This window comes from Siphateles boraxobius, unplaced genomic scaffold (assembly GCF_051911475.1).
Source record: "Siphateles boraxobius isolate OS27281-9 unplaced genomic scaffold, OSU_SipBor_1 31, whole genome shotgun sequence".
NCBI lineage: Eukaryota > Metazoa > Chordata > Actinopteri > Cypriniformes > Leuciscidae > Siphateles > Siphateles boraxobius.
Genome location: NW_027508931.1, coordinates 20,339,854 through 20,363,433, shown reverse-complemented (window position 1 = coordinate 20,363,433; position 23,580 = coordinate 20,339,854). Strand labels below are relative to the sequence as shown.

The 23,580-nt window shown below is 41.0% G+C and overlaps 1 protein-coding gene across 1 annotated transcript; it reads left to right on the top strand.

The window, feature by feature from the left end:
* Nucleotides 1-443: 443 nt before the first annotated feature.
* LOC143697133 (extracellular calcium-sensing receptor-like) lies at nucleotides 444-4,017 on the top strand. The gene is made up of 6 exons (XM_077194050.1): nucleotides 444-652; nucleotides 764-1,052; nucleotides 1,171-1,926; nucleotides 2,042-2,269; nucleotides 2,829-2,952; nucleotides 3,104-4,017. The coding sequence occupies exons 1-6, from the start codon at nucleotides 444-446 to the stop codon at nucleotides 4,015-4,017; spliced, it is 2,520 nt and encodes an 839-aa protein (XP_077050165.1).
* The last annotated feature ends 19,563 nt before the right edge of the window (nucleotides 4,018-23,580 follow it).

Below are 23,580 nucleotides of genomic sequence, written 5' to 3'. Positions count from 1 at the left end.
AATTCATAAATTCAAATTTTTATCATACGGTGCTTACATACATATATATATATATATATATATATATATATATATATATATATATATATATATATATACATATATACATACGTTAAATTTTCAACCCACAGATGTCAAAATTACCCTGTAACATTGCACAAGAACATATTTTGCCAGAAATGTGATGATAACTTTTATATACAACAGACGTACAATTTTTGCCTGGAATATATTAACAGAATAGGTACCTGTTAGTTTTAAGAAAAGTAGACACTGTAAAATAGTCTAATTCTATTTGACCTGTGATTGACCTGCTTCATGTGCCCTATGATGTCACTGGCTACGTTCACAATCATTCATCCATAATAATTATGCCTATAAAAGTGCAAATACTGCATCAGGTCAAATACATTTGGCAGCTGTAGTTGAGCTCAATCTTTGGGATGCTTCTCTTTCTTTACACACTCTTGCTTTTCAGTTTGCTACATGCAAAGACAGGCAACGTTCCTTGCCGAATGATGGGATACCCAAAGTACCCGCTACTTTTCAAGGATGGAGATGTTACTATTGGGGCACTTCTTCCAATCCACAGCATAGAGACATTACCTTCATTTGAGTTTAAACAAAAACCACAGCTTCTATCCTGCTCCAGGTTTGTTATTTCAAGTGAAATGTAGACAGTGTGTACATTTATTGTCCCTTACCTCTGTCTTTATCTGTTTATTTATTTAGTAAATACTTACTGGTTTTAATGTTTTAACAGTGTGAATCTGAGAGATTTCCGTCTGGCTCAAATCATGATCTTTGCTATTGAGGAGATTAACAGAAGTGAAAGTTTACTCCAAAATGTTTCTCTTGGCTACAAAATTTATGATACCTGTAGTTCAAGAATGTCTTCTATGAGTGCTACTATGGGACTGATGAATGGTCCAGAGATTTTAGCAGGGGACAGATGCAATGGACAGTCTCCTATACATGCCATCATTGGAGAAACTGAGTCTTCTGCCACAGTGATTCTGTCCAGAACTACAGGACCTTTTAAAATTCCAGTGGTAAGCGAAAAAAGATCTGACAAGATTACCATACAGTGAACTAATTCACTTAATTGTTTTTTCTTTTTCTTTCTTTCTCCTTTATTTCTTTCTTTCTTTCTTTCTTTCTTTCTTTTAGATAAGTCATGCAGCCTCCTGTGAATGTCTAAGTAATAGGAAAGATTACCCCTCATTCTTCAGAACTATTGCTAGTGATTACCACCAAGGCAGAGCACTTGCTTACATAGTCAAGCACTATGGCTGGTCTTGGGTGGGAGCTGTGAACAGTGACAATGACTATGGTAACAATGGAATGGCCATATTTCTGAATACAGCACAGAAGGAGGGGATCTGTGTGGAGTACTCTGTGAAATTCTATCGAACAGAGCCAGAAAAACTAAAAAAAGTGGTAGACACAATTAAAAAAAGCACGTCAAAAGTGATTGTTGCATTTGTTTCATTTCTCGAAATGGGCTTACTTATTGATCAGCTAAGTATTCAGAACATTACTGACCTCCAAATTGTCGGTGTGGAGGGGTGGATAACTTCAAAGAGTTTAATCACTTCAAAAACCATTTGTGTACTGGGAGGGTCACTGGGGATTGCAGTGAGACAAATCTATATTGAAGGTTTTGCAGATTATGTTCTAAAAGCATTCTGGGACACAGCTTTTCCATGCTCACAGAAGGAGGGGAATGATTCTCAGATCAAATTAAAATGCAGCAGATATCAGGATCTACTTGCGCTGAAAAATTATAATGAAGATGTGCCTGAACACAGACATTCAAGCAACGTCTATAAAGCAGTTTATGCTGTGGCTAATTCACTACACAGTCTACTGAAGTGCAAAGAACCAGGAGGTTGTGAGAAAGACCTGATAATACAACCACAGCAGGTAGAACAGAATAGAGCTAAACAGTTAGAAAATGATATTAAAATGATAATTATTTTAGGGTGACAAAATAATGACTTACAATATCTCAATAAAAGCTAATTTGTCTTTTTACTAGGTGGTTGAGGCTCTGAAGAAGGTAAATTTCACCATAAAGATGGGGGATCGTGTGTGGTTTGACAGCACTGGTGCTACAATAGCCCAATATGAAGTTGTGAACTGGCAGCAGGACTCTGGTGGATCAATTCAGTTTAAACCAGTGGGATACTATGATGCCTCACTTCCCCCTGACCAGCGCTTTGTGGTTAACACTGAAAACATAATCTGGGCTGGAGGAAAGCTGAAGGCAAGCAGTGCTTTTTTGGTCCAAACTTAAAATGGTTAAGATAATAAAAAAATAAATAAAAAAAAAAGGTTACCATAATGGTAAAATCTAAAAAGGGTAGTTCTGAAATCTAAGACATAATGGATGGACATAATTAAAAAAGAAGGAAATTATAATGACTGATTTATTAGGGAAAAAAGTATCCTCCAAAGCTTTTTAAAGCTCTACATTCTGTTCAGATTTCAGCACAGAACAGGTGTAGAAAAAGAAAAGAAAATAATTTTATTTTATTTAAACCATTTGCATTAGCAAACTACATGCGTAATTGGTGTTATAAAACAAATGAATGTGACTTGAATGTGTAATTGATAATGAACTTAAAAAAAACTCTGCTTAATAAAGCAGAAAGGCAACTGCAGTATGAATTGAAGAACAAGTTTTTAGAAAAAATAGGCTATATATATATATACATTATTCAAGCTAACTTGAATAATGACCCGTTGTTGCTATTTATTTTTATCTTCATTCTTCAGAATCAACATAAACAACTTTATACAAACTATTGCATTTTTCTATGTAGAAGCCAAGTTCTGTGTGCAGTGAGAGCTGTCCTCCAGGCACTAGGAAGGCTGCACAGAAAGGAAGACCTGTATGCTGTTATGACTGTATTCCATGTGCAGAAGGAGAAATCAGCATTGAGACAGGTAATCTTCAGCCTACCTCAAAGGTCCAAAGAAAATTGTTTAGTTGCTCTTTTTGTGTTTTTCTTTTACTGTTCAGGGTGCAGTTTTTTATCAGAGGAGTTCATGAATAAAATTGTATCTCTAACTATGGTAAACACAACTTCCTTTTCAGATTCAAATAACTGCAAGCAGTGTCCAGTGGAATACTGGTCTAATGCTGAGAAAAATAAATGTGTGTTAAAGGCTGTAGAGTTTCTGTCATTCACAGAAGTTATGGGTATAGTGCTAGTCTTTTTCTCACTGTTTGGAGTAGGATTAACCGTGCTTGTGGCCATCCTGTTTTACAGCAAGAAGGACACCCCCATAGTAAAAGCCAACAACTCAGAGCTGAGCTTCCTGCTGCTCTTCTCATTGACTCTGTGTTTCCTCTGTTCACTTACTTTCATTGGTCGGCCCACTGAGTGGTCCTGTATGCTGCGTCACACAGCGTTTGGGATCACCTTTGTCCTCTGTATCTCCTGTGTTCTGGGGAAAACAATAGTGGTGTTAATGGCCTTCAAGGCTTCACTTCCAGGAAGTAATGTCATGAAATGGTTCGGCCCTTCACAACAACGACTCAGTGTTCTTACTTTTACGCTTATACAACTTCTAATCTGTGTGCTATGGCTGACAATGTCTCCTCCATTTCCCCAGAAAAATATGAAATATTATAAGGAAAAGATCATTCTCGAGTGCAGTCTCGGTTCTTCTATAGGTTTCTGGGCTGTTCTGGGTTATATTGGCCTACTGTCTGTTTTTTGTTTCATTATAGCTTTTCTGGCTCGCACACTGCCTGATAACTTTAATGAAGCCAAATTCATCACATTCAGTATGCTAATATTCTGTGCTGTCTGGATCACATTTATTCCAGCTTATGTCAGTTCTCCTGGAAAATTCACAGTAGCTGTGGAGATATTTGCTATTTTATTCTCAAGTGCTGGGTTACTATTCTGCATTTTTGCTCCTAAATGTTATATCATCTTGCTTAAACCTGAACAAAATACAAAGCAACATATTATGGGAAAAACAAGTTCTAAGTTCTATTGACAAATAAATAAACATGTTTATAATATTTTGCAAGTTTGCAAGAACATTTGAATGTTTCTGTATATCTATGGGGGTTGGGTAGTGATGGTCTCAGGTCTGTGACATTGAACTTTGATGTGATGCAACATGATAAACTGGCTGACGCAAAGGCTCCTGTCAATTCTACTCATCTGAGAGAAAATTTCATTACACAGAATGATGCAAATATACCCTTTAATTAAAGCCTAGCTGGAAACTACACTACTTTAGTGTCATAAACATCAAGGGAGTTATATTGTTTTAAACAACAAAGACAATGAATAAAACACATGATGCAACTGACTGTTAAATGAGTGATTATTGGTTTATGGTGGGTTTCTGAAAAGTCAAATATAAATTCTAAATGAGGTGTAAAACGATATAAAAAAGTATGAAAATGTGAAAGATCCCATTCAGTTATATTGTGAAAGAAGAGAAAGAACAATATAAACAAGTGAGATTTTAAATCGCATCTATATCTTCCAAATGTTCTACCTTTAGATATGTGTAGTTGACATGATGTCAAGCAATGACAGCATTTCTCTGCTGCTATTAAGGCTGCAATAATAAAATAATATAAAATAAAAAATAAAATTGAAAAATTTAATATAAAACTATTTTGAACAAAATTTTCTTTTGTAGTTACTATACATGCAGTTTTAATAACTCATATTAATGAGATTTATTTAAAAATGTATTTATCAAACAGCAGGACTGTACTGTTTGATACATTTGAAAATCAGACATTTGCATAAATTTAATGCAAACAGACATACTATCTTTAATTTTTTTTCACCTTATTACTTGGTTTAGTTACTTAGTTTGGTTTAGATATATTTTTGGTTTGATGTTTGTATTGTTTAAAAATACATGATTTCCGGTTGGCTTTAATCATGATCTTTGCATTGAGGAAATTAACTAGTTTTAATTGTCTTCCGAATGACGAGGAGGATCAGGAAACAGGATATTTAATATTCACAACTCAGGAACCACAAAACACGTTATACATCAACGGGAACGGACGAAGAATGAGGGAGAACACAGGGTATAAATACAAGGGCAAACAAAGGAACATAATGAGGTAATTAACAGGACACAGGTGAATGAAATTACTAATTAAATGGACTGGGGAAAACTGGGTCCCAGGACTGAACCAAAAACACAATGAAGGGGGAAACACAGAACCTAGATCTAAAAGAATGCCCCCTCCCAAAAAGGTGCGTCCTCGCGCCGTATTACATCAATAGGGGTTGGAGGGTGGGTGCAGGCGGCTAAGGCGGAGCAGGCTGTGCAGGCAGCCATGGCGGAGAAGACCCTTCGGGCGGCCATGGTGGAGATGATCCTTCGGGTGGCCATGGCGGAGATGACCCTTCGTGTGGCCACGATAGAGTAGGAACTTTCGGGCGTCTGTGGCGGAGACGGCCCTTCTGGTGGCCACGGCAGTGACGTATAGCCCCCCCAAATTTTCTTGGCTGTAACTATGGGCCTAGGGACAGGCTCAGGGACTGGCTCAGGGAGCGTGACGGTGGTCACCTTGGCCGGAGACGAGGGTTCGGGTGAGGCGGACATGACGTGAACAGTCTCTAGCTCGGCGGGCATGACGTGATGTGCAGGCTTGGCAAGACTGACGTGAACAGTTTCTGGCTCGGCTGGCATGATGCGAACAGTCTCTGGCTAGGCGTGTGTGACGTGAACAGTCTCTGGCTTGGAGTGCATGACGTGAACAGTCTCTGGCTCGGCTTGCATGACATGAACAGTCTCTGGCTTGATGCAAAGATCAGGCTTGATGTGAAGGTCAGGCTGATCAGACATGACGTGAAGATCGGGCATGAGGGGAAGATCAGGCTTGACATGAAGATCTGGCTGGCCAAGCGTGACGTGAAGATCAGGCTGAACAGGCATGACGTGAAGATCAAGCTGGACAGGCATGACATGAAGATCAGGCTGGATAGGCATGACGTGAAGATCAGGCTGGACAGGCATGACGTGAAGATCAGGCTGGACAGGCATGATGTGAAGATCAGGCTGGACAGGCATGAAGTGAAGAGACTCGGGAGTGGTGGCCATCTTGTTATGTGGCTCTGGAATGGTGGTCTCGGCGGAATAAGAGCCTGGAAGGGTAGTCTCGGCGAAACAAGACCCTGGAAAGGTCGTCTCGGCGGAACGAGACCCTGAAAGGGGTTTCCGCATTCGTCTCCACATTCGTCTCCGCATTGAGGCCTGTGAAAAAAAAAACAGCGAGTTCTCAGCGAGAACACAGGGTATAAATACAAGGGCAAACAAAGCAACACGATGTAATTAACAGGACACAGGTGAATGAAATGACTACTTAAACGGACTAGGGAAAACTAAGTCACAGGACTGAACCAAAAACACAATGAAGGGGAAAACACAGAACCTACATGTAACAAGCGCTCAGTCGAATGTGGTAGTTCACTATTAGCTAATCAATAATTAGTATCTTTCATACCTCACTGAAGAATATAAGAACTACTATATACAGGTTCATAATTAATATTAATAATGCAGAATGTATAATATAAGGCAATGGGAGCCCATTAGTAATGAATCAATGTTACTACATCCTTCTAAAGGAACTGCTAATAATTTGGATCAGTATTCTAAAGTGAAAAACATGATAACTACCTCATATTGACTGAAGTCATTGTAAGCTTTTAAGGTATTTGGAAGGTTTTGAATAGTAATGATTCAAGTGTTACCACATCTTTCTAAAGGAACTACTAATTATTTGGATCAGTATTCTAAAGTGAAGATCATAGGAACACTGTAGTAATGACTAAAGTGTTACCAAATCCATTGAAAGAAATTACTATTCAAAATCTTACAAAAACTCAAGAGCTTACAATGACTTCAGTCAATATTAGGTAGTTATGTTTTTCACTTTAGAATACTGATCCAAATTATTGTAGTTCCTTTAGAATGATGTAGTAATACTTGTGTCATTACTAGTGGGTTACCATTATCTTTTATTATAAATTATGAATTATTCATGTTAATCAGAGTTTCTTGTTAGTTAAAAGTAGTTACTAGAATGTTAATAGTGCGTTACTCGTTTGTTCCTGTGTAATTATTCATTAATGAAGGAACAGTATTCTAAAGTGTTACCTTACCCTTATACTCAAAACTCACTTAAACCCTCTGAGGTGGGCGGTATCGCCGGCGATACCAGCTCACTTCTTTTCTTATCAGTGCAAAAGAGACTCAAAATACTCTGTTGATTTTGATTTTACATATAAGTGTTATACATCATTTAAAACTGTTAAATGTCTTCTTTTATTTTTTTACACTCATAATAAAAACAAAATGTTGTGTTATTCGTAAAATGAAGAAAATGAACATGATGCGCGTTCTGCCGTTTCTCTCAATGTGAAGTTCATTCTGAAACGCGACAGAAAATGATCTGTAACTCAGCTTATGTTTGTTAGACAGACTTGAAATGTATGTCTTTACAAAGCTTGGAATCTCTATTTTTAAATGATCTAAATTATATCAAAAGCAAATATTCTCTGTTTAAGTAATCAGTATGAAAACAACGACATGTACACTTTCTCAAACGCACCCTAATTAACTCTAATGTGACCACACCCACGCGCGCAAGAGCGATTGACATGCAAATGATCCACTTGAAGGAGCAGACCTGAAAACGCCATCGTCACCTCAAAACAAAGAATCAGCGACTTCAGTAGCCTAACGTTACTCCTCTGTGTACGTTACTTTGTGCTGTGTTGTGCTGAGCACCTTGGATTTACCTCAAAGGAAAACGATTTGAAGATGAGAAAGATTTTCTCAGGTGTGAAATACTATATATTAATGGGTGGTTTACGCCTCCTCGCATAAAGCGTTCTTACACAAAACATGTCTTACAAATTTTAAATCAATATATTGTCTTATCTGAATGAGTAGTCAGGATGATTTTCACATAGTTTTGAAGCAAATATTCTAGGCCATGTGATAAAATTTTCAAAAGTCTTGTAAAGAAATAATCAGTATGGGTTTTATGACCTTATTTCAGTGACATTTGTTTTTTGTTTTTTCACAAACCACGCATAAACGTCATTATCTCAAAACTAAAAACCTTTACATACATGCTGCTGACATATTACTGTAGCAGAGTTTGTGCTGAATAGAGTGTAATCAGACTTTAGCCATGAAAATGTCACAAGTAACAGAAATAAGCACAAATGTCAGAGCATGTCAGAACAACTCCAGGACCCAGAAAACACCTCAGACCCCAGAGGGTTAAACATCGTTTAAATTTTTAAATATTCCTGATTACTTACAAAGCACTAAATGGTTTAGCTCCCCAGTATTTGAGCTAACTCTCAAAGCATTATAGTCCTTCACGTCTATTGCGATCTCAAAATTCTGGCCAGTTGATAATACCTGGAATATCTAAATCGACTGCTGGCGGTAGATCCTTTTCCTATTTAGCACCAAAACTTTGGAACAATCTTACTAACATGGTCCGGGAAGCAGACACAGTCTGTCAGTTCAAATATATATATTAAAAACACATCTCTTTTTCTTAGCATACACATAACACATTATAGATTTCTATAATTCAATGTTAGGCTGCATTGTTTAGATCAGCCGGAACCGGGAACACTTTCCATAAATCCTGATGTACTTTGTACATCATAAGAAGGTTTGCGTCTATGCTAATATTAGTCTCTCTGTTTATCCCGAGGTTTACCGCAAACCGACAGATCCAGGCCATATCCATATCTGATGAAGGACCATCGCATGGACACGATGACAACGCATCCCTGAAGTGCCAGCCTCATCAACACTGTGAAGGCCTCATGAACACCTCAACAAACACGTCTCCATACCGGCATGATGACTCCGACCCCCAACCAGATGGAACTGGATAAATATTATGAAAGTTCTGATCCCATCTGACTCCTGACCTATAATGCTGCCTAAATCACGTTTATACACTGTTCGTTCATTGGCCAAAGGAGAACCGGCCTCCTGACTGAGCCTGGGTTCTCCCAAGGTTTTTTTCTCCATTTTGTCACCTGATGGAGTTTTGGTTCCTTGCTACTGTCGCCTTTTTCGCCTTTCTTTGCCTTTGTTGCCATTGGCTTTTGGCTTGCTTAGTTGGGGTAATTTAATTTTGTATTTAACCCTCTGGGGTCTAAGGTGTTTTTGGGGTCCTTGAGATGTTTGACATGCCCTGACATTTGTGCTTTTTTCAGTTGCTTATAAGCATATTAATGGCAAAGGTGTAATTACACTCTATTTAGCAAAAACAGGGCTACCATAATATGTGAGAGTAGTAATACGATTCAGCTTATGTCAAAATGATTTATGACCCTATGATTGACAGGTGGGCAGGGCTAACCTTTGACCTCCCGGAGGGTGTTCCGGAGGTCCTTTGATGTAGGGATTGTTAGATTTTGCTGCATTTGGCCGAGCAGTGGTTTGGGTGGCTCGCCAATGTATTAGATGTCTCCAATACATAAAATAAGTAAGCTTGACCAGAGTTCTTGTGGGGAGAAGAATTTATTGAAGGTTTGTAGTGTAGCAGTCCTTCAGCAGTGATGTTCGCATGTCGCTCTTCAACAATCTTAACCCAACGTTCTGTCTGTGGGACATAACTTTATACATGAAGACATAGCCTATGGGCTACAACAATAGAAACCTGTTAGGACCTCCCACAGGAGATCGATCTAACTTGCTAATCCACTCTGATTCTTTGTCATTCACACCAAACAGTTTCTGTGGGCCATACATCTGAATGGGCCATTCATCTGTATGGGCCATTTGGCACACACCTTTGCAGACACAGACAGAGTGGATTACATCTGAGGCACAGTAACAATGTAATTGCATCTGACTATAGTTAACTGAAAATACACATAATCTTACAATCCCTCATCTGATCATTTTTGATCACAAAACAAACTTCATTAATCATATATACAGCATGCTGCATACAGGCTCCATTACTTAAAATGACAGGATGAGAGTTCATGGTGAAACTTTGCATTCTCTTGAATGCTTGAGTCCTCTGGAAGCTTTTATTTTGGAGTTGTGATCTTTTGGAAGTGGCGGATAGTGTTGTGTTCTGTGAGTGTTCAGACGTTTTCATCTAGGTGGCCAGTGCAGTCTAAACGTTGGATGTCTTTGCTCATCCTCTGGAACGCTGGAACACCTGCAATCACACAAAAGAGAAACGGGGAACGTATCCTTGCCAAGGAAAATATTTTAAACACATTGTTCCTAACTGCCTGAAAAACTGTCCCTATTAGATATTGGCAGGACACTACTGTGTTTATCAGTGGTTGTATGTTTATGTCTTCTTCCTCAGGCGACAAGCTAGAGCCTAAAAACCCTAGTCCCGCCATATCTGGACTCTGATAAACACTACTGCCATCTATCCCTCGTCTCTAGGCAGATGTTTCAAATCCCAATGGCTCACGTCTGTCCACTCATCTTTTCTCTGCACCTTAACTGTTTCATCAGTTACCATGAGATCCTGAAGGCTTTCCCTCTTGGATTTGAATGGTGAAAATTGATTCTTGGCATTGTGTTCTACCAGGCTGAGTCTTTCATCAGTTTGGGCAAGGCTGTCAGATGTTAGATTTTCATTGGACATGGGCCGGCCTGTGACATGTTCAAAAGGGCATAGTCCAATTTCCTTGTGGTCATCATTACTGCATTGCTTGTCATTATGCAGTTTTGTTTTAGTTTCCATCACTGATGGCATTTGTTTTCTGTATGCTTCATCTTCAATCAGTTTACATGACAAAACTTGCTGAAGTTGTCTTAATGCCGCTGTATGTGCACCTCTCTCCTTTACGGCTTGTATAGCAGCACCTTCGACTAGGATATCACCTTTGGCTTCAATTGTTGAGACTTCTGTGTATGATTTTACCTTTGGGGTGGTGTCTTCATTTGTCATTTTTGAATACACATGGAGTTCATCAGTTGTCGGATGAGATGTCACTAGTTGGTGCTGCAGAGAGAGACTCTTCAGTTTCTCTGCGGCTCAACAGCTTTTAGCAGAGTCTGTTTTTGTTTGGCTGTCGACTGCTGAAACCTTCTCAAAAAGTTGTCCTCATCATCACTTTGATGTTTTAAACTCAGCTTGCAATCACGAACCCAGTGTCCTTCTTCGTTGCAGTACCTGCATCTTCCTTGAGTTTTTGACTGTCTATTATCTTCATTTTCTTTATGCTCATTCCACATTGTCCTGTTGTTGCATGACATTGTCTTTGATTGCAATGCTCGGAGTTTGACTTCATGTGTTTTTTCAATCTTTGCTGACCACTCAACAATCTGATTAAAAGATGTTCCAATGCTGTCCCAGTCGTCATATTTAATTTTGAGGGCTTTTGAAACTTCAGGTTTCAGTCCATTTACAAAAGCAGTTTTCAGAGGCATGCTAGTGTCCTTATCAAGAACCTCGCTGTCATTTAAACCAGCATGTTCCAACCAAATTTGTCTGAAGCGTTCATCGAACTCTGCAACACTTTCTCCAGTCTTCTGCATACATTAGGTAATTCTAGCCCAAATAACCTCTGCAGGTTTCAGTTCAAACAAGAATGTTCGTACAGCTTCCCATCCAGCCTCGATGTTTTCTTGAAATTCACCAATCCTTCTTTCGACACTCTTTTGGTCATTATCCCTTAAGTACACATTAGCAATCATTACTCCATCTAGTGGATGTAAATTGTAGATTTTCTGTAAGCGTTGAAGAAATTGCCAAGCTTTCCGTGGTTGCTTGTACACGTCTGGCAATTCTTTTGACCATTTGTCAATTTGATCTGGAGTAGCAGGTTGGTATGTTCTATATGGAACATATTTCTTAATAGTTTTTTTTAAGATGCGGGTTTGTCTTTTGCCTTCCTTCTCATACTCCTCCTCATTGTCAACTTCAATTTCAGTCCTTCTGTTCTTGAAAATTACAGGAGCGAGTCTAACCTTTTTGTTCTTCTTGGTGACATGAGCCTGTGTCTCAGGTTCAACATCACTGTCATCAGGGTTCCCAGTCGAGCTGCTGTCACTTTCTCCTGGCAGATAATGACGTTGTTGATCCTCAATCTTCTTGAGGTCTTTAAATGGGTAGATTGACCCTTTCTCTATCTTGCTGCTAGATTTTATGGGAGTTTTTTGTCCAGAGCAGTCTTTTAATTCCAGCTGTGTGGAAAGCAACTTTAACAGCTTGTCATTATCATTTAAGAGTCTTTCTTGGTCCTTCTTTTCATTCTGCAATTGTTCAGCCAGTGCTCGAACCTTTGCTTTCTCTGCTTTGTACTCACGCTGGGATTTGTCAGTCTCACACTTCTGTCGATGCTGTAGAATTTGTTTTACCAAAATCACAGACAAGCCATCTCTGTTGGTGTTTGTCCTTAAGCGCTGCATCTTTCCATAAGCCCTTTTAATGTCTGGCAAGGCCCATATTCCACTCTCTGAGTGCTTGATGCCATACTTCTGGCACATGTCATCATGGCACTTCCTTAGTCCCAGGCTTTTGCCCAAATATGCATTCAGATTGTCCATCATCTGATCAATGGTAACATTTGGAGGTTCTGTTCCATGTCTTTCTGTTGTTGGCCTCAGTGCAGGGCCATTACCATTTTTTAGTGCAGACTCAGCCATGGCAAGTACAGGAGAAGTGCCCTCCGAGGTGTGGAAACAAAACAAAAAGTGTTAGAGCCGTTAAAGGTGCTTATTTAAATTCTCAGCAGTCTTTAGACTGACCATTTCAGTTACACAGAAAAGTCATTAGTTTACTAACTCTAGGAAGCATTCAAGGCTTATATAAGAGGTTGTATCATCTCGTTTGAAGCTTCTAGGCAAAAAGTAAATAACACCAAATTAAAAGAGTAAGAAGATCAAATTAAATTACTTGACATAGAAAATGCACACTCCCCCTCTATTATATTGCACAGGAAAATAGCAACTACTAGCTAGACAACTCAGAAAAATGGAAAACGACAGAATGATACACAAGATAAAAGGCCACAATAATACAATACTTACAAAACCTAAAGATATCAATGTCAGGTTTCTTGAATTTTATACTGATTTGTATGCCTCAAAGACCACTTCAAATGTGAGCTTCCCAGACTGAGCGAGGAAGATTTTGATTCTTTGAATTCTGACCTCACAATTGCAGAGGTTCGGAGCGCTATCGCCTCCCTAAAGAGTAATAAGACTCCTGGTCCTGATGGACTACCAGGGGAATTATACAAAACATTCAGTGATAATCTATCCCCTTACCTGTTGAAACTATATGAACATGCCCAGATACTGGGTAATTTACCCCCCCAACTTAACTGAGGCTGTAATCACATTAATTCACAAAAAAGGGAAGGACCCACAGGAAGTGGGCACTTATCGTCCTATCTCCCTCCATAATGTAGATTGGAAATTATTTGCCAAGATACTGGCTAACAGGCTGAATCCCCTATTGGGAAAGCTAGTTCATATGGACCAGATGGGTTTCATACCAAATAGGAGTGCTACTTTCAATCTTAGACGTCTTTTCAATAGTATATACACAAAGAGAGGTCCACCTACTGATTTTGTCATACTTGCACTTGACGCCGAGAAGGCATTTGACCAGATTGAATGGTGTTACTTATTTGAAGTTCTTAATAGGTTCAATTTCGGAAATAAATTCTTGTCACTAATTAAACTCATTTACACGAACCCCACGGCTCAAATCCTAACAAACCGGACAATCCTCCCCTTTTAGATTACATAGAGGGAAAAGGCAGGGTTGTCCATTATCCCCTTTAATTTTTGCGCTGGCTATTGAACCTCTAGCCCAATGTATCAGAATGGAACCCCAGATCTATGGATAATCCACTAAAGACACAAATTATAAGATATCATTATACGCGGATGATATCCTCTTGTATATAACGCGGCCTCAAATTACCATCCCAAATCTTCTCGACAGAATTAACCTGTTTGGGACCTTTTCGGGTTATCGAATCAATTGGACGAAGAGTGTTTTAATGCCAATTCATATGAGTGACTTAACACACCTAGATCACTTTCAGTTTACAGTCTCTCCAGATGAATTTACCTATTTGGGGATAGTAGTGAAAAAGCAGTACTCATCTCTATTCCAGGCAAACTTCCCCCCTCTAATAGAACGATTACAATCTAGAGTTTCATTCTGGGTCACGCTCCCAATTTCTTTAATTGGGAGAATTAATGCTATAAAGATGATTTTTCTCCCACAATTGTTATACCTATTTCAAAATATCCCAATATTTCTAAAAAAGTATTTTTTTAAACACCTAGATTCTATAATAGTTCCTTTTCTGTGGAGACACAAGGTTCACAGAATAGGTAAAAAGCATCTTTGTAGACTAAAGCCAAATGGGGGATTGGCCCTCCCAGACTTTTTTCTATATGACTGGGCCTCAGCGATTAGGATGTTTACTTTTTGGTTGGACACATCAATACCAATGTCTGATTGGCTATTGCTGGAGTGGGGGGACTGCCACCCGTATTCTATGGCCGCAGTCGTACTAGCTCCGGCTGCGGTTAATAAGTCCCTGTATAATAACAATCCCATCATACATAGCATGATTTGTACCTGGAAACAAATTAAGACCACCTTTAATCTTAAACCAATCTATCTTCTGTTACCCATCACTAGAAATTCTACAGTTACCCCTTCTAGTCTGGATGGAGCTTTTTCTACATGGAGTGAAAGGGGCATCCAGTGTATTGGTGACTTATACGTGGGAGGCGTCTTTGCTTCATTCACACAACTACAGAGGAAGTATGAGCTGGGGAATAATAACTTCTTTCGCTACCTACAAGTTGGCGATTACGTTTGAAAATATTTATTAATAAGTTCCCAATCGACTGAAAATCATAAACGTAAGTGGGAAGAGGAACTTGGTGAATCTATTCCAGATAATTTATGAAAAGAAAGTCTTGAAAACATACATAACTGTTCAGATAACACAAGACATTGTCTTGTCCAATTTAAAATTATACATAGACTTCATTACTCAAAGGAGAAACTACATAACATATATCCAGAGGTGTCACCTACGTGTGATAAGTGCCACTCTTCCGTAGCAACACTCCTCCATAGTTTTGCTCTATGCCCAAGGGTCCAAATGTTTTGGATTGATATATGTAACGTTATGTCTGAGGTCATAAATATTTTAATCAAACCTGAGCCCGTGTGTATCATTCTTGGAATATCGGAGACCTTCAGGAAACTCAGTGCGGCACACCAGCATTTAATTTTTATTGTTTCATAACTGCAAAGAGATTAATCCTCATCTTATGGAAGAGCACAACTGTACCTACCTCTAAGATGTGGTTAGAGGATTTAACTAACACTCTTCATTTAGAAAGAATAGGGTATACGCTGAGAGACAGGCTCAACTTATTCAATAAAACATGGAAACACCTCATATCATACCTAAAATCTGAAAATCCAGTACAACAGTCCACATCCTAGCATACATAAATGACAATTGTAATGGTTTTTGAGTGACGGTCTCTATGAGGAAGAGTGGATGGGGTGGAGACACATGGGGAAGGGTTAGTTGTGCAGTTAGAGGGTCGGGATAGTATGGGGGGTCATGGTCAGCCTGATGGTGTTCTTGCCATCGTTTTTGTATCGTCATTACGTGTCTTGTTTTGCTTTGTCTTGTTTTAATGCTGTATCACTTTTAAATTTACGTTTATGTTTTTTCCCTTTTTTTATATGTATATTTTTTTTTAAGTTTTTTTGTTTACTTAAAAAAAAGACTCTCAGAATGTACAAGTGAACTGTATGTTAAATCATATGCTTTAATAAAAAGACGTTGGATACATCCCAATCAATTGTTACTCGAAGCCTCCCAAACAAACTAAACAGGGCACACTGAACACTCGCTCACAGAGTCGGAGATAACCAACCGGTGTTCTCAATTACAATTAACGGCCGGACGAGCCCTCATAGTTGTCACGGCCAGCTCTGAGCCGCGACAAATGAGGGAGGCAACGAGAACAAAAGCCAATCAAAGAGTCTTTGTTAACAATAAATAATAAGCTACGTAATTTACGCAAACACACAAAACACGCTCGAAAAACACAGGCCTGCAAACATAACTCCCTAAACTAAACTAATACATCAAGCAAATAAATAACAAATAAAACAGCAACCCAAAATAACAGAAAACCAGAGGGTAGCCGAAGCACACAAAGTCAGAGAACCATTACCTTTTATAATCCTCTGCAGGTGTTTCACATTAATCTATAGGCTTGTTCGACTTGAACCGGCGCTGCACAGACCGATCGGTTGATGACATCAAAGTACCGCGAGAGCGATTATAGAGCAGACGGCTCCTTATGCTTTTGAATCGCTCTCGCGGTACTTTGATGTCATCAACCGATCGGTCTGTGCAGCGCCGGTTCAAGTCGAACAAGCCTATTATGTAGCACCTCTAACCTAAATTAGAATGATAGCTATATATCTATTACCTAGGCTCTGAGCAGTAATTGACAAGACTCACAAGGAGACTTAACATTTTTTTGGAAACAGAACAGCTGGCAGGTCTATTACACAATCACTGTGCAACACACTATTCACATAATTATTTTCTCTTACATTAGAAAATACCCCAAAATAAAATAGAGCTCTTTCATTTGGAAAAAATAGGAAAACAAAATAAATTGTCCTGGGTAAAATAGAAAATCACTCTACCCGGGTAGTAAACCAAAACACATTCAAGTTTCCTTATCTGAAATCCATGGAATCCAATATCCGAGGTCTGGATACGAATCAGTTCAGTCATCCCGCATAAGAGAATCCGACACAGCTGGCCACACTGTGTCCAAACATTCCTTCTGTAGAATGTCACTCACTGGGACAGGCTCGCCATCGAAGTCGGTATGGTTTGAAACCAAACTGAATCCAGGATAAAAACCAATCTGTACATAGCAGTACAGAATAGATAAAAACAATTATAATTCTTTATATCTCCTTTCCATATATGGTAATTTACTAATTTACTTTTTTCCCAATAAACCAGCTACATATTTAAAACCATTAACTATGATTATAAGAAAACTGTTCAAATCACTCTACGACTATGCTTCATACAAGTCTGTTTGACTAGAGACCATAGTTCACATTGGCAAAGCCAAAACATAGTACAAAATTAAACAATAGCATTTATTTCCTAAATAAATGTTCCTTTCAGGATTAATGCATTTTTCAATCATGACATATAATGAACTGTATGCTATTAAACTATTAAACAACCTGAAATTAATGCAGTATTTCCCCATTAGTCATTTTACTTCAGTTAAACACATTTAGAACCCAGTACTTAGCTGAATGCTCAGTTTAACAAAACACAAATTTCACACATTATGAGCTAAGTGCAATATAAACATCCTACAATACTCTCGAGTCTCATGTCACTCATATTGGTTTTATTATAAGAGCATGAGATCTTAAAACCTAATATTGTTCACTGATTGCATCACCTCTTGTTAGCTAGCAATATTGCAAGCTAATGAGCACATTTAGACATCAGAAAACTCACCGGAGGTTTCGGCAGAAAACACGGTAAAAAACAACAGAAAAAATGTCTCCCACAATGCAGTCCTCGGGTTACTAGTAAAAGATTATCTTATCCACACAACTTCTGATTAGAATTGACTAGATGTTACTGTTTTTCGATCTATTTTCGCCACGTGAACTACAGTTTTTTTCTGATGCAACTTGATACAAAGGAGAATCCCCAATGACGAATGTAAAAAACAGTGCTTGCGCGCCCTCTACTGGCATAATGCAATTTGACACTCGACTAGTTAACCCTTTAGTGACAGCATATTCTATATGGGTTACAATTAATTACTTCAGTAAGACGGCCCTAGAGGCACGTCACACAGTATGAAGAGCTCATCCCGTGAATATGTGTAAAGCTAGTTTAATATTTCTGTTGCCTTTATGCTTGTGTTATATTCAGTAACGCTGTAACGGGGCGAACAAGATGAGACGTGCGGATCCATATGCAAGGCTTTATTCCAAAAACATAGTCTTAATACAGGCAAGGTCCATTAACAGCAAACAGGTATGGCAGAGGCATGACACAGAGTAATCCTAGGGCAAGCGTGGGTAGATGATCGGCGAACAATATCCAACGGGGGCAAGGCAAAGAGAGATAATACAGGGAAACAGCAATAATCCAAACGGGGTACAATGAGACTCCAAAGGGCTAGGCTAAAGGTGAATCCAGGAAACAGGCAAGAATCATGACAAGGCAAGACTAAGGTCAATAGTAGGGCGCGGTAGAGAAGCTTGCACTAGGGGAGTGCTAAACGCAAAACAATACTCGGCATCAGGGAGAGAAAGTCCAAGACTTATAAAGAGTGTGAGATAGTGTGTGATAGTTCTCAGGTGAGAGCTTGATTAGTGGAATTAGCTGTGTGAGTCGTCAGTGCAATAAATGATGGGGATTGTAGTGAAGTGCAAGAGTCCATGCTGTGATTTGGTGACCTCTGGTGGTGATTGACCACCCGGAATCGGAGGTGGTCTTGGGGGAGGGAAGGAGGGCCAAGTCTTTGCAGGGGAACGGGACCAGGGCAGAGAAGGTTGTGCAGGGGACCAGGGCGGAGCAGGCTGCGCAGAGGAACAGAGCAGAGACGACCCCTCGGGCGGCCACGGTGGAGAAGACAGTCCCTCGGGTGGCCACGGTGGAGAAGACAGTCCATCGGGCGACCAGGGCGGAGAAGACCCATCGGGCGGCAAGGGCGGTGAAGACGGTCCATCGGGCGGCCAGGGCTCAGGAACAGACACCGGCTCAGGAACAGACACCGGCTCAGGAACAGGACACCGGCTCAGGAACAGGACACCGGCTCAGGAACAGGACACCGGCTCAGGAACAGGACACCGGCTCAGGAAAAGGACACCGGCTCAGGAAAAGGACACCGGCTCAGGAAAAGGACACCGGCTCAGGAAAAGGACACCGGTTCGGGATCAGACACCGGCTCAGGAACAGACACAAACACAGAAACAAACATTGGCTCATGTGCAGATACTGGCTCAGCTGAGCGCTCAGGTTCAGGCGTGACTTGAACAGTCTCTGGATCGGCAGGCGTGACTTGAACAGTCTCTGGATCGGCAGACGTGACTTGCACAGTCTCTGGATCGGCAGACGTGACTTGCACAGTCTCTGGATCGGCAGACGTGACTTGAACAGTCTCTGGTTTGGCAGACGTGACTTGAACAGTCTCTGGATCCTTAACAGGGCAGGACAAGGATTCATAAACGGACACCTCCAAAAGTTCTGCAGCAGACGCCACCACCTCTGGAGGTTCTACAGTGTTAGCATCAAGAATCAAGCAGGGGAACGGGACCAGGGCAGAGAAGGTTGTGCAGGGGACCAGGGCGGAGCAGGCTGCGCAGAGGATCAGATCAGAGACGACCCCTCGGGCGGCCACAGTGGAGAAGACAGTCCCTCGGGCGGCCACGGTGGAGAATACAGTCCATCGGGCGACCAGGGCGGAGAAGACCCATCGGGCGGCCAGGGCGGTGAAGACGGTCCATCGGGTGGCCAGGGCTCAGGAACAGACACCGGCTCAGGAACAGACACCGGCTCACAAACATACACCGGCTCAGGAAAAGCACACCGGCTCAGGAAAAGGACACCGGCTCGGGATCAGACACCGGCTCGGGATCAGACACCAGCTCGGGATCAGACACCGGCTCGGGATCAGACACAAACACAGAAACAAACATTGGCTCATGTGCAGATACTGGCTCAGCTGAGCTCTCAGGTTCAGGCGTGACTTGAACAGTCTCTGGATTGGCAGGCGTGACTTGAACAGTCTCTGGATCGGCAGACGTGACTTGCACAGTCTCTGGATCGGCAGACGTGACTTGAACAGTCTCTGGATCGGCAGACGTGACTTGAACAGTCTCTGGTTTGGCAGACGTGACTTGAACAGTCTCTGGATCCTTAACAGGGCAGGACAAGGATTCATAAACGGACACCTCCAAAAGTTCTGCAGCAGACGCCACCACCTCTGGAGGTTCTACAGTGTTAGAATCAAGAATCAAGCAAGGTTCACTAACAGGACTGGTATAGTGCTCATCTACTGTTCCTTTGACTGTGAAATGACAGGCTGAGAGGCCATTGCTGGGCGCTACCACCATACAAGAGGCTGCAGCGAGCACCGCCGCTTTCACGAGGTTCTGCAGCATATGCCGCCACCTCTGGAGAAACTGCAGCGGGTGCCATCGCCTAGGGTAGTTCCGAAGTGGTGTATGCAGTCCAAACGCAACATAGGGCAATCCGCATCATGGGAAGCGCATCTGACAGGGTAATTAATGCAGGAACAGGAGGATTAAAGTGAGTAGGTTTGTGGATACCAGCTGCGCGTGCAGACACAAGTGGTGCATCCCTCACACTGGAAAATCGAAGCACTGACCTTGAATACCTGGGTGTGGCAGAGAGGACGTGATAAGATTCTGGCAGGTCAGCGGTGAGATGACGGGGCTCTGGATGATCTGTTGAGACGTGACGGGGCTCTGGAAGATCTGCTGAGACGTAACGAGGGCTCTGGAAGCTCTGCTGAGACGTGGCGAGGCTCTGGAAGCTCTGCTGAGACGTGGCGAGGCTCAGGGAGTTCTGCTGAGACGTTGCGAGGCTCTGGAAGCTCTGCTGAGATGTGCAGGGCTCAGGGAGTTCTGCTGAGACGTGGCAAGGCTCTGGAAGCTCTGCTGGGACGTGGCAAGGCTCTGGAAGCTCTGCTGAGACATGGCGAGGCTCTGTAAGCTCTGCTGAGACGTGGCGAGGCTCTGGGAGTTCTGCTGAGACGTGACGATCAACCGTGACTTGGCTTGACTCATGACGATCAACTGTGACTTGGCTTGACTCATGATTAGCAGCTATGACGGAGCGGGATGTTGTTGTGTCCGCCATCTTGTGAGCGTGCTCTGGTACGGCTGCCATTAGTTGAGTGAGTGCGGAGTCGTGTTCCTCTGTGACACCCACAGTGAACGCTGAACCAACAGTGAACAAGGCATAGTCCATAAACTGAGAGATGAACGGGGACCCTCACGGATTAAACGTGATTTGAGCGGTTGATTAACCTGTTAACCGTTTCCAGAGCGTCGGCGCACTGAAGCGGTTTTTTTTTATTTAGTTCAAATTTACTATCAGATTTAATGTTATACCTTGACAAACTATACATCATTAAAAAGATATAATACTCAAGATTCAGTATTTGACCACTATTGTATTCTGAGAAACTTATAGTGACAGTTATGTCTTAATTTGTGTCAGGAGTTATGAAATGGAAAAATGAGTCGATACCTTTAATATGAATTATGAGCGTCAGCTGGTCCATTCATAAAAAACACTCCGTGCTGTCGTCATGACAGCGATTCGCAAAACATCGTCCCTCAGGGCTTTAGCTCAAAAATGTGCAGACTTGGAGAAATATTGATATATTCTCATAGATTCACATCATATTTCTATAGACAGGAATAATATTTGTGACCCGTCACAGAAACCAGGGACACAAGTCGGCAGCACAACTTTCGAGCAAAATGAGAAAGAAGAGTTTTTTTTCAAAATTGGTGATTTTCAATTTTTTGGAGAATCTGTTAATTGAAATCACGAAGAAGCCTCTCCATGTTTGAGATAGCAGTATTGGTATATTTAAAAGCTTACATTTTGAGGTTGAAATCGGCTTGTTTTCGGAGATTCTAGCATGCAGTAGGGGCGTGGCGTGTCATTGTCTGTGTGTATTTCCATACTGAATAACCCGGCGCTTTTGCCCCCGCCCTCCAAGTCAACCACATGGCTACTTATTATGCTGTGCTCTGGCCAGCTCTCTCTGATATCAAAATTCAATGAAGATGGATGCCGCAAAGATTGTCGCAGACGAGATGAACCGTCTGGCAGTTACACCGAAAATGTTTTCGCCGCACTTCGTGGGCTCGGGAAACTGAACCGGAGGTATGGGCGCAGCGCGCTCGCCCTCAGTGCTTCAATACGGCGGCTCGGCTCGCTGACAGCGGTGGCTGGCTGTTTCATATGTGACGGAGAATCGAAATAGAGGATGCAGTTAAGACCTTTGCTGCTGCGATGAAGGCCTGCCGTGCGTGTTTCTGAAATGTAAGTTAAGCTTCATTTGCTCTTTAGTCGTTATTTAAGATGCTGAACCTGCTGATGATATAATGTGCTTGCGGACATTTCATTTGTGTGTGTATACGCACATAAGAAAGTGGTGTAAAGAGATTTGCGACAGTAATTTGAGGTGAAATGTGATTATTTGGAAAATTGCAGAAATGACTGCTTAAAGAAAAATGCCAGCAGGCATTTGCCTCCTACATAAACTTTAATATTGTTGACATTTTGGGCACACGAGCGTTGCGTACTATTTGCGCTATAGATATGTAGGCCTATGGCTTATTGGTCTTTGTTTGTTGTTGTTGGTTTTGCGTTATATGTATATGGCATATTGGTCTTTGTGTGTTGTTGCTGGTTTTGCGTTATACTGTATGTATATGGCATATTGGCCTTTGTGTGTTGTTGCTGGTTTTGCGTTATATGCAGGCTATATGGCATATTGGTCTTTGTGTGTTGTTGCTGGTTTTGCGTTATATGTATATGGCATATTGGTCTTTATGTGTTGTTGCTGGTTTCGCGTTATATGCAGGCTATATGGCATTATTGGTCTTTGTGTGTTGTTGCTGGTACGTTGCAAATAGAGGGGCAGCACAATTGTTTTTCGCCTAGTGCGGCAGAAGTGCACTCATTCGAAGTGTAAAAAAAGCTGTAAAGCACATGGAGGAGCTTTACAGGGGGTATGGCTTATCTAAATGAGATGTAAATGAGCCCTATTGTCACCCCCAGCAGCAGAGACAGGTGAGAACTGCACAATCTTTAGCTCGTTTTCTCCTCTTTGAGCTTTTTTAAGTGCCTACTTTAAAATGGCCACAACTTCTCCAAATATTATCAGATTTCCACATGTTACACATCGTTGGAAAGCTTGGATATTACACTCTCAGAATCTATGAATAACTCAAAATGCCCCAGAACCGACTTGTGTCCCTAGTTTCCGTGACTGGTCACATTTGTTGAATTTATACCCAAATGCGTCGATGTAATCATTATGATCGCTTCTTACTGAGATGTGCTGTGTTTTCAATTCATACCAATAGCCTGAGGGCGCTATATGCACAACAACAGTCCATATATGGATCACGAAGAAGACCCATTGTCATGTGACATTCCAGGACGTCACTGATACAGAAAGTAGCTGACAGAGATCGCTGTAACATGCAGATAAAGATGTTTTGAAGACAATAAACATGATTGCAATGATATTTGAGTTACCTGTGTTCTTCAAGCCATGCCAGGTATTTCATAATAATAGATTATATTTATAATGTAATGCTAATCGATATAGATTTCATCATCGTGCAGAACACTATAAATAATACATTTTCTGTCGGATTTTTTTTTTATCTGAAGCCAAATTAGATCACAGAAGTTTATTTAAAACACTCGACTTGCGTTATAA

What these genes read in the sequence shown, in the direction of transcription:
- LOC143697133 (XM_077194050.1), top strand. Translation starts at nt 444, where the DNA reads ATGCTTCTCTTTCTTTACACACTCTTGCTTTTCAGTTTGCTACATGCA. An exon ending in CAGCTTCTATCCTGCTCCAG is followed by an intron (nt 653 to 763) that starts GTTTGTTATTTC and finishes ATGTTTTAACAG; the next exon opens with TGTGAATCTGAGAGATTTCC. An exon ending in TGATAATACAACCACAGCAG is followed by an intron (nt 1,927 to 2,041) that starts GTAGAACAGAAT and finishes TCTTTTTACTAG; the next exon opens with GTGGTTGAGGCTCTGAAGAA.